Source organism: Gymnoscopelus microlampas (assembly GCF_963454915.1).
Source record: "Gymnoscopelus microlampas genome assembly, chromosome: 2".
Taxonomy (NCBI): Eukaryota; Metazoa; Chordata; class Actinopteri; order Myctophiformes; family Myctophidae; genus Gymnoscopelus; species Gymnoscopelus microlampas.
Genome location: NC_139939.1, coordinates 47,803,785 through 47,816,319, shown reverse-complemented (window position 1 = coordinate 47,816,319; position 12,535 = coordinate 47,803,785). Strand labels below are relative to the sequence as shown.

The window sequence follows — 12,535 nt, the reverse complement described above, 5'->3', positions numbered from 1 at the left end:
CAAATCCATGACAAGGAGAAGATAAAGCAAGAAAGTTCCACTTAAGCAAGAATGTACTGTACTTGAAAAAAATGTGCAGGATCTGAGCATTTGTTTTATTTAAACGTTTGTGTATATATCATAAAATACTTTGGAATCCTCCTCATCCAGGCCTCTGGCTCTGAAAAAAGAAACCAAATTAAACTAAGTAAGTAAGTAAGTAATTAAGTAAGTAGTTTCTCTGCTGCATTCAGTTGTAGTGTATCAGATATCTCACCAGGGGGCAGCCTTGGCCCTTTTAAAGTTGACCACAGCATAGAGGACGTCATCCTGTCTCTGGGGCTGTGGTGGTTGGACAGTAGAATACAGGGGCACTTCCTGGTTCTTAGAGCGAGTGACGTGGATGCTGGAGTAGTGAACATCATCCAGGTGTTCCCTTGGTTCCCTCTGATCTGTAGAGGCAGAGCTGCTACTGGCCATAGGTGAGATGTTCTCATAGTCAGGGTTGAACTGAGGGAGAGAGACAGACATATAAAATGATCTGCAAGCATTATTCTTTCCTCAATTAACTCAACTCCTATACCTGGACTGTTGGTCCTCCAACATCAGATGGCTGCTTGGAAGCCCCTTTTCTTCTGTGGATGAAAAGGTTTGTAATTAAAACCGGGAAAGCTGTGTCATTTTAGATTTTAGCTATATATATTGCAACATACGTTTTTCAGAAAATTCGTAGGATTTAGAACAGTGGTTTAGAACAGTCGTTCTTCGAAAATAGCTAATATACAAGCTCACAGCGTGTCACTGCAACTGATATTTTTGACCATTTTTGAAAAACCTTGAATCATTTTGAATTTCTTAACAACAATCTTCTCTTCTGGGCAGGTCGTACAAAACATTTTCAGATGGGGGTCTGCGGCAAAATACATTATCATTTTGGGGGTCCTTGACACAAAAAAGTTTGAGAACTACTGATTTAGAAGACATTTGGAGAATCGGTCCTCAGGTTATAGGGTTAACAAATTAATTTAGACCAAAGTGTAAAGAGAAACAATGTATAACCTGATCCACAGGAAGAGGAAGACAGATATGACGGCCAGCAGAGCAGCTACGGTGATTCCTGCAGCTGCAGCTATTGATGCCCGTGTCGCTATAGGGATCATCAGGTGCTCAAATTAAAACAATGACAGTAATAAAAGAGAGTCTGACTTATAGAGAACTGTATGGATCTATTGACACTGGGAAAAGGGCAGAGAAAATCAGTCATTCGATCCAACACATTTGCAGACCGAAATCTAGCTCTTGAAGAATATTTGATACAGGTTATAGGCTACAGAACACACACAAAAATAACCTTCAGATACATAGTCAGAACAGGAGCTGGAGTTGGACGTTATATAATATAATATTGGTTTTGAATTACCTAGTTATAACTATCAACTTAACAATCAACTTCATACAGTATATAAATTACCGTACATCAGCGTGTGTGCTCTGTATTATGACCTGGGGCAACCAGTATAAATATGTGTAAGTGGATGAATTAATAAATCAATGAATGAATTAATTAATTAATGGGTAGTTATTACCTGCTACATCCACCAACAGGGAGGTGGAATTCGTCCCACCTATTTTGTTTTGGACTAAGCAAGAATATTGTCCACTGTGTTCAGGTTGAATATCAGCGATGGTGAAGTTCTGTCCAGTTGCTTGAGGTTTGGTTTCATTCTGGTGGTACCAGGTATAATTCACCACTGGTGGGTTGGCATCACTGCTGCTGCAAGTCAGAGTCACTTCACTGCCCTGCTCTATTACACCAGACAGACTCACAGACACTGAGGGCTTCTTCGGGGCATCTGGAGAGCAAGGTATATAGAAACACAACTCATAAATGTTTGGCTGAACATTCTTACGATATTCATGATACTCCTTCTATATTCTATATATAGAATATATATATGGGCGGGAGAGTTAGTTTTGAAGTGTCCTTGAGCAAGACGCTGAACCCCAAATTGCTCCCGATGAGCAGGTTGGTGCCTTGCATGGTTTCCTCCGCCATCGGTGTATGAATGTGTGTGAATGGGTGAATGTAATGCACAATCTATGTAAAGCCCTTTGGATAAAGGCGCTATATAAATGCACCATTTACCATTTATATTATCTTCTTCTCTATCTATAAAACAGTGTATCGACACAGAAGCCATAATTTACTGGCTTAGCACTGTTGCCATTGGGTAAAGTAAAAAATGCTATATGTACTTACATTGGACATCTATAAAGCCAAAGGATGAGTTTAAGTTTCCGTATTTATTTGAGGATTGACAATGGTACGTCCCGCTGTCCTTATAGCTGATGGAGGAGAAGTTATACGTTTCATCTGGTCCCTGATGCAGTGTTGTGTTCTCCTTGTACCAGGTGTACAATTCTTTCGGGTTGGCATCACTTTCACAAGTCAGAGTCACTGGACTACCCTCCTTTATCACAACAGAGGGTCTCACTGATAAAGAAACCTTCTTTGGACCATCTGTGAAACATGATATTAACACAGATTAACTTTTAAATACAAATATAATATGTATTTTCATTTACTGCAAGGAAGCTTGTAACTTGAACGTTAATAAAGCATGCCACCTGAAAACCTGGGGTGGGCTAATGCAGGTGGGCAGAGATTTGAGTTGTTAAATAATCAATAGAGTAGTTGAACTGAATAGCTCGACATCAACAAAACCACTCTGGGATGAATAGTTGGCATTTCGATTTAGGCCATTTGTTATACCTTGTATTGTATTAAATGTTATTTAATACTTACACTTGACAGTAATGGGGGTGCTGGTAGATATTTTTGCTCCCCTTTCATTCTCTGCTTTACAGACATACTCTCCAGTGTCAGAGGTTTGGATGGAATGGAAGATGAGCTGTGATTCACCACTAGAACTGAGGGCTTGATCTTCATGGTTTTTGAACCAAGTGATCACAGCTGGTGGGAAGGCCTCACTGGTGCAGCTCAGAGTCACTGAACTGCCCTCCACTACTTCACCAGACGGACTCACTGACACCAAGGCATTCTGGGGAGCATCTAGTTTGAAAACATATTTTTCAGGATGAGTTAATAGACAAAATTACTATTGGACAAAGAGGCGAAAGATGCAAACATGCGTATTTCAAAAATAAATTACTTTACAATGAAGAATACTAAAAGGCATGTATTTTCATGTCAAGGGCATGAGTTTCATTCAGGTCAAGAAGCTAACCTCCAGTCTTTTTTTTATTAATGTGTATGCTGACTGTCAGTACACAGTCAAAAGCTAGATAAATTAGTGATTTGATATTCAATGCATGAACAGCACAACGTAACATACTCACATCTGACGGTTAGAGTTTCTTCAGGAGTTCTGAGATCTTCTAGACCTTTTACAGCACAGTAGTAGTTTCCTGCATGATGACTGCTGACTGGGTCTAGAACCATATAGTTATGTTGTGTCTGTGTGAGGTGTAGAACCTGTCCATTCTGGTACCAGATGTAGGTGGAGTTGTCAGTCAGAGAACAGTTGGTGTTACAGGTCAGTGTCACCTTCTGTCCTTCTATCGTTGTTAGAGGAGTCATTGTCACCCAAAGGTCTAGAGGGTGGCATAAATAAAAAAGAAACATCATATACTGACAATAGTCTGTGGAGCATCACATTTATATATTTTTGTATATATATTTTTTTAATAACAATGTAATAAAGCTGTAGATCCATTTTTATTTATTCATGATTCAAATAGTGAAATCAACACCAAATTTACATTTTTATTTACACATGGGCAGATTCTGCTTTGTTTGCGTTCATTTATGTGAGACCATTTTCACTCTTCAATGTAAGTTAATGAGGAAACTATTTTGGATTATACATTTCTAATAAACGGAACAACTATTTATATCTCATCAATATTTGCAGTTACATCATGGCAAGGTAAATATTACTAACTACACAACCCAAACCTCTAGCTAAATCTAATTTTGCTTTATGTTAAACAAACAGTACCTGTGACAGTCAGAATTGTACCAGGTAAACTACTCCCCCATTTGAATGAGTTGCTTGTAAATATGAAGCGATATTCAGCTGAATCGCTCTCTCTCAGCTTGGTGATTCTCAGGGTGGAGTCGTGTTGTGTTGCAAGGTATTGGACACGATGCATGTATCCAGAGACTGTCTTTAGGTCCTTAGGTTGTTTGTGATTCTCATAGTCAAGATCGGGGACAAACCAAAATATGGTTATTGAGTATTTATTATATGTATGCACATTGTATTTGTATGTGCAAGAAATGTCCACTGATGAGCCTTTCAATGCGCAAATCTTCTTTTCAGTATAAGACACTTGGTTGCAGGTCAAACCACGGATGCCTGAAAAGTTAAAATAGTTTTTACCTTGGACAAGTTAGAATTGAGATCCAAATAGTTACAAGTAATGTTGTAGTTGCACAAAAAAAATAAGCTATAGTAGTGATTTCCACTGAGGTCACCCATAGAGAAAAGATGCTCTTATTGTATTCTTTAGTACAATGTTGTACACGGTTGAGTAAACTCACACGTTAAAGGAGAGTGGAACATCTCATAGCCTTTCATAGCACAGGCCACGCTGTCTCCAGAGTAAAAGTTGCCAGTGTACAATGATGAGTAACCCTCCCGAATGTTCTGTCCATTCTTGTACCAGATCAATGTAGGATTATCAGTTTTGCAACTGTGGTAACAGGTCTTTCTCCTTGAACTGCTTGAACTGTAGCCTTCATTCGTTATCTGAAGATCTATGGAAAAAACATGTTCACATTATTGGACTCCTAAAAATCGTTCTCTACCCCCCCCCCCCCCCCCCCCCACCACCTCTCTCTCTCTCTCTCTCTCTCTCTCTCTCTCTCTCTCTCTCTCTCTCTCTCTCTCTCTCTCTCTCTCTCTCTCACACACACACACACACACACACACACAAACACACACACACACACACACACACACACACACACACACACACACACACACACACACACACACACACACACACACACACACACACACACACACACACACCACACTAGATGTTAAACAGTATATGCATTGATGGATTTAATTCAAAATGTACCTGTGACAGTCAATGTGACTCCAGTGTATCCAGTGAATTTCCCATCTGATTTATTAGTTATGAACCTAAACTTGTATTTAGCTGAATCAGTCTCTCTCAGGTCTGTAATGGTCAGTGTGCATCTCTTGTGCTGTTGGTCACAATGGTTCTCCACACGGCCTGCATACTCAGGGTCCTGGTACAGATCCACGGGTTCATTAGCCTCCCATTTAGTAAACCAGAAACTTGTCATGACTTTGTAAGAACCTGTATTGGGGTAACTGTAGGTGCAGCTTATTTGCACCGTTGATCCTTTAATGGCACACATACTATAATGAGGGTTGTAGGTTACTCCCCACTGTCCCCAGCCATCTCGACCCTGTATCACTGTAACACAGAACATATCACAATCACAATCATAGAGGCCAACATTATTAGTCAATGAGACAAACAGGATCTTATTACCAAGATTGTGTTGGATAATGAGGCCTTGAACTTCTTCTCAGAACACTAAGTGTTGACCTGTAGCATTGTCCATCATTGAACTTTCACCATTATACTGAACACTGTACTGTACACACAGACCACACACACCTGTTCACTCTTAACGCTCTGAAGTAGTAGATAGAAGATATTAATACCCAAACTACTGTCTCAGTTCAATTCAAATGAGCTTAATTTAAATACTCCGGCATCTTTAGTTAAAGCGAAGACAACATAACGATGCAATATGCTACGTATGTGCATCGTTCTGTCTGTGACCTTTGACCTTCAATAGCCCAGGTACATTTCAATACATCTGGTTGACCCTACTCTACCAACTAATAATGTTATCATTTTGATACAAATCGGATTACAACTGTCCAAGACGTCGCTGACAGAGAAACAAACGATTACCGGTGATTACAATACACCCGCTCGATGGGTGTAGGAGTGACACATTTCCAAACTTTACATTTAAAAGGTGTTCAAAATGTCTCCCAAACAACCACTGACATCCAGATATTTCTAAAGAACAGAATTTAAATGTTCCAAGCCTTTTATTTTGACATAGAGACAAGCTAAAAGCAGTAATGGGGCCAGTTTGTGACCGAATCAAGTTCATGTGGCAAAGATTCTCCATAGCCTCACTTTTACTGTCACCTTAGATGTAATTGTACATTCTGAAGTCCTATAAAACACATTGTAGTGTAGTATTCTTACCAGCCCTCTACTCTAACTGTTTGCTGGCTTTGTTAATTCACAGTCAAATCCTCAGTGTTAACACAACTCTGAATGTAAAACGTTACCCCAATGAAGGGTGTGTTCACACAGGGTTCTGTTTAGTGAAGTGTGAAAGGAAACTTTGCATAAGTCTTCACAGTGACACATGAGGATCTATTCAAAGCCACTACTGTATGTGAGATCTGGATTACCAGAATAAAAACTTAAATTATAGTAATTCTTAGAAAATATAGGTAAATATAGGTAGCCTAAAGGTAATGTGGTTAACAAAATGATACAGAATACATATTCTATGTTATTTTATAACACCCCCCCCCAAAAAAAACAACAACAACAACAACAACAACAACAGACTAACTTATATGTATTGTAGTATTGTAGAAATGAACTCTAAAGCTGTGCATGAGAGATAACAGTTAACCATCCTATGTTTTTTCTTTCAATAGTAGTGCAGGGATAGTTGTACAACCTCTCTACCTCTTTTTAACAGACAACACTCTCACTGATGGTCTAAATGAAACAACCTGATTTAAAATCCTTCAACAGACTAACAGATCCTCTTCAGAAGGTTTCAGTGATCCAACAATTAACCACACTGTTAACATGATCTCAATTTTTACAAGTTTATCCTTAAAAAAGGTCACTATTTGTATGCATCATTTGACATGATAGCACGTCATCATCACATCACAGCAGCTCCTCACATGTTCATCTGAAATACAGAGAATGAAGGAACAAACCTCCAAAACATTTACTATAAATATGTACAATACCTGTCAAAAGGAAGAGCACAAATCCACGTATTGCTCCTCGAACATTCATAGTTAGGCCTCTCCTCGTGGTTGAAGGCTTCAGAGATCAACTGGCTGGTGAATAATGTACATAAGAAGAAATATTGTAACATAATTTAACAAGATCATCTTCACCCTTGTCATTGTACTTAGCGTAGTACTGTATTTCAATATCCAAAGAAATGTTGAATGTTGTTTTGTTTTTTTAAAAAGGAAACTTACAGAGCAACTTGTAAATAGGTTGATTCCACCGAGGTTGATACAATTATAGGACAGAAGCTGTTTAAACTGGGACCACTTCCTCCTTACTGTCACATCATGCATAGCAAGCAGGCTGCCGGTAAATCACCAAGTTCAATAGCAGAAGTATTACAAGTTAGTGACAGACTGTGGGTCACACTGCATAATCCTTGTTATGTATGATGTACTATAGTTACATTATGTGGGTTCTATGCAGTTTAGGGTGTCTTTTAAGACAAACATACTACTAATGTTTTTTCTTCCTTTTTTTGTCTGATTGTTTTACAAAGGTAAATGAATTAATCATTTGCATCATATCCATTAACAAATTAGTTATTGTCTCATGGGAATCAAAAGGTACTGAATAAAACGGTCTTGAATCTTGACTTAAATGATTCAACGGAGAGGGCAGATTATTTGACTTTTGTCCATGTGTTTCACTCAAAACCATTTGCAGAGGCTCTACGGCTATGCACTTGTCATCTTTAGCAAACTATAACACTGTGACAGCCAGAAAGGTCAAGTGATGAGAGCTGAGGACAGCAGTACAGCGCGAGAGGCGGAACTGCTCTGTGGGCAATGGCGTGCGTCAGGGGTCAGCACCATGTCAGCTTGTGGTGGACATTTTCTCAAATATGATTTTTGCCACGGACATACAAAATAAGTGGTCAATAATATTACCAGAAACCATTGGCAGTGAATGGGGAAGGCTAATAGTCTATTTGGATACAGGATAGGTGGGCACTAGGGACATCTGGGCACCTTCATGTAAAATTGGCTATTTTGTCCAAAAGAAAATCCATGTGAACATGCACGGTACATCATTATCATACTTAATTTTATCCTTCAACGTATTGTTTATGCCCCAAAATTACTAGATTTACAGGTTTTGTGTTGTTTTGTTTTTTAATCATATTTTAGTTTACTTACTAAAAAAACATTTCCTCTTTTTGTTTACATTTTTGGAAAAATAGCCAATTTAACACCAAGGTGCCCACTCTTCCTGGGTGCTCACCTACATTGTTACCGTCTATTTGACCAACTATTATAGGCTATTAGTTTTAAGGACCACATGGTCAACGTTATGATCTAGGCTAAATAACAGCAATTAAATGCACTGACTGTAAACAATAATGCACAGTTAATGATGCAAACTAAAGTTACCTGTTTGCCCTCTCCGCCCCCCCCCCCCCCCCCCTTCTCTCTCCGTCTATTTTTCTGTCTATTTCTCTCTCTGTGTGTTCTCTCTCTCTCTCTCTCTCTCTCTCTCTTGTCTCTTAATTGTCCTAGTTTCATATCCTTCTGACATTTAACTTTCCCACGACATTAAGACGGACTTCATTCTCTCCACTTCCTCCAGTAACAAAACGCTTGTCCCTCAGTAAACTATGCCTAAACTTAGCCTTATTCCTAAACTTAACCTCAGTAAACTATTCATAAACCTAGCCTTGTTCCTAAATGTAACCTCAGTAAAACTATGCCTAACCCTAAACTTATTTCTAACCTTATCCTCAGTAAAACAAATACAACAATACAAGTGAAAAAAATGGGGGTGAGCGTGTTTTGGGGCGAGTCTTCCGGTTACCAGCACATATGGTACAGTATGGGGCACACTTCAAACTCCATTTTAACCATGCATGATAGATTAATCGAAAACACCCGTCCTTGGTTCTGGTGATATTGTCCTTCTATTGTGTGAGGGGCCGTGATTTATTTTTAATAATGTTTTTGGGAAGAAACAATATAAAAAATATAAAATAAAATGGACGAAAGTCAGAACGTTTCTCATCTTTTTGAGATAATAAGTCATTATCTTCAGAACATTTTTCATAATTACTTGCAGGATCTTATCTCTCACTGTCATCTCCCTATTTGGTATAGCCCATGGCATTTAAATGTATACGTTTTTTGGACGGGACAGCGCATATTAATGAACACCACATATACAATGTCATGTAAATACACTGGATTTAGCAAGAATGCTAATTTCCATCCGTAGTCCCCATACAGAAAACAAGTAACATTACAAAAAAGAGCACATATAAACATTACTAAAAGGGTACACACAGAAGAGATAAAACAACAGCAAAAAATGCCTAGTTTTTACCTAAAATACAAGACACTCAAGAAGACAAAAAAACCTATAGCTTATTTAAAAATGTTCACATGTTTGATTGTCCATGATCCATCCTTTTAATTGGACCTCAAAAGACGCAAAGGATGGACACTCTCTTACTGTATGTTAGTGGGTAGATAATAAATTGCGCTTCCTTGGAATTTTGCGCAAAGGCTGTGCGTCTAGACTGCACCTCACAATCCCCTCTGGTGACGGCCCTTGTGTCGGGCTTCGTGTCGGGCTTCTGTTTTATAAATTCCTCCAGACATTCTCATATTCACGGCCAGAGTCCTTCTGGTCTGTAGAGGCAGAGCTGTTCGTGGCAGTAGGTAAGACAATCACATATTCAGGGCCAGACTCCTTCTGGTCTGTAGAGGCACAGCTGTTAGTGGCAGTAGGTAAGACGATCACATATTCAGGGTCGCTCTCATAATCAGGGCCAGAGTCCTTCTGGTCGTTCTCATAATCAGGGCCAGAGTCATTCTGGTCGTTCTCATAGTCAGGGCCAGAGTCTTTCTGGTCGTTCTCATAATCAGGGTCAGAGTCTTTCTGGTCGTTCTCATAATCAGGGTCAGAGTCGTTCTGGTCGTTATCATAATCAGGGCCAGAGATGAACTGATGGGGAGAGACAGACATATAAAATGACCTGAAAGCATTTTCTTCTTTCCATTTCCTAGTTTGGAAATGGAAATGGAAATTGGCTCATATACCTGGACTGTGATCTCAGCTGGTCCTCCAGCATCAGATGGCTGTTTGGAGGTCCTCTTTCTTCTATGGATGAAAGACTCAATTTAAGGTTTAAGTCCGTGATTTAACAAATTAAATTGGACCAAAGTGTAATGGGAAAACAAGATGCATTACCTGATCCACAGGAAGACGAAGACGGATATGATGAGGAGAACAGCTAAGGGGATTCCTACAGCTGCAGCTATTGCTGCCCATGGGGCTGGGGAACAGGTGTTAAAACAGTGTCAGTAAACAAGAGCCTGACTTGTAGTACTTTTTGGATCTATTAACAATACTGAAAAATTGCCAGAGAAATGCATACATTTGCTGACTAAATCCATCTCTTGAAGGATATTTGAGACAGGCCATACAGGCTACAGAAAACACAAAAAATAGGCTGAAATACATAAAGAACAGGATGAAAGGATATTGGAGTTGGATGTTATAAAACATGATATTGGAGTTTGAATCAGATCATATTTCTTATTGAGAATCTATTTCCAATTTATGAATTAGATCAGATAGCGTGTTCTGTGAGGAGTGTAGGCTATGACCTCTGTCTCCGTAAGTGGGTGGATGAATGAATATTTGGGTAGTTGTTACTGTACCTGCTACAACAGTCAACAGGAAGGTGGAATTTCTTCCATATTGTGTCTTGTATTAAGCAATATACTTCATCATATTCAATCATATCGGCATTATGTATCAGCCATCGGCCGCCTTGCTACAGTATCTAAATATCAGCCTTGGCCATTGAAAAACCTTAATCGGTCGACCACTACATAATACTGATTCTCTGTTCTGCAAAACGGAAGTTACGAATGTAACTATGGTTCTGTGAATTCCCGGATGACTGCCAGTAGGCAGTTACAGTAGTGAATAATGCCTCTCGCGCTCCGCGCAGGTCGAGTATTTATATAAACAAAGTCATGTGACGCGTAGGCTACCTGTGCGTCCGCCGTCCCGGCTACATAAGCACATGATAGCCTGCGCGCGGCCTCTAAGAATCTTCTCGCCCTGAAAGATTCCGAGTGACCAGTATTACTGGCAGTCATCCGGGAATTCACAGAACCATAGTTACATTCGTAACTTCCGTTCTGTTTCATTCCCTCCTGACTGCCAGTAGGCAGTTACAGTAGTGGATGACTTATACCACAAGTGTCACGAGGAATTGCACCCACCTCCTAGTCTGCCGTAGCAGCCAGCGGCAGGATCGCTGACGCCAGTGAGGATCCAGAGGCCACGTCAAGGCGATAGAACCTCGAGAAGGTGGACGGCGCTGCCCAAGATGCCGCCGCACAGACGTCTGTCAGTGACACCCCCTTCATCGCTGCCCAGGACGTGGCTACGCCCCTGGTGGAATGGCAGATGACATTTGAAGGGGCAGGTTTACCGGCTATGTCATAAGCCTTCTTAATTGCGTCAACTACCCAGTGGGATAGCCGCTGTTTAGACAGTGCACATCCCCTATTCTTTCCGCCGTAGCAGACAAATAGCTGCTCTGAGCGTCTAATACTCTGCGTTGCTTGAATATATAGTCGCAACGCACGGACTGGACACAGTAAGTGGGCCCTTTCCTCCACCTCGGATGTAAACGGGGGAGGATGGAATGCCGCCAACTCTATGGCCTGGTTAGCATGATTGGGGGGCAATACCTTAGGTAGGAATGAGACATTCGGCCAAAGTGTAACCCCAGAGTCGTTCGCCTTCCAATGAAGGCATACTGGACTAATAGAAAGTGCGTGGAGCTCACTCACACGCTTAGCTGTCGTGACTGCTAACAGAAACGCAGTCTTAATGGATAAAGAGCTCAAGGACGACCCTGCCATAGGCTCAAAGGGCGCCCGGCTCAATGCCTGCAGGACCAGAGGTAGGTCCCAAGTTGCAGCACGCCCCACCCTAGGGGGGCGTAACCTCTTGGCACCGCGCAGAGTAATGTCACCCAGTAATGCGCACCAACTGACCTGCCATCAATATGGCTATGATTAAATGATATAGCGGCCGTGTGTACCCTCAACGTGGAGGCCGCACGGCCGGCATCAAGTAGACACTGTAAATACTGTAGTACATGTTGTACAGGGCAAGAGACTGGGTCTAGACCCCTGTCGCTGCACCACGATGAGAAAGCAGCCCAGCAATTAGAGTACACCAACCTCGTGGAAGGGGCTCTTGCACTCCGCAAGGTCTCACATATCGATGGGTCAAGCACACTCAAGAGTGACTGATCCCTCTCAATGGCCATACCCAAAGCTGAAGGAGGCTCGGTGATGGATGCCATACCTTCCCGTCCAGCTGGGACAGGAGGTTCTCCCTCACTGGAAGCTGCCAAGGATCCCCGTCCAATAGACTGAGGAGCGTTGAATACCAC

The 12,535-nt window shown here is 40.9% G+C and overlaps 1 protein-coding gene across 1 annotated transcript in view; it reads right to left on the bottom strand.

Annotated features, from left to right (window-relative positions):
- Nucleotides 1-3,580, bottom strand: part of LOC311055495 (B-cell receptor CD22-like) — a gene marked incomplete at its 5' end in the record, with an annotated part of 19,838 nt that extends 16,258 nt beyond the window's left edge. The window contains 3 exons of the mRNA XM_084071692.1: nt 2,240-2,500; nt 2,786-3,052; nt 3,340-3,580. Coding sequence (XP_083927818.1) covers nt 2,240-2,500; nt 2,786-3,052; nt 3,340-3,580 — 769 coding nt within the window. The remainder of the gene's footprint in view (nt 1-2,239; nt 2,501-2,785; nt 3,053-3,339) is intronic.
- Nucleotides 3,581-12,535: the final 8,955 nt, after the last annotated feature.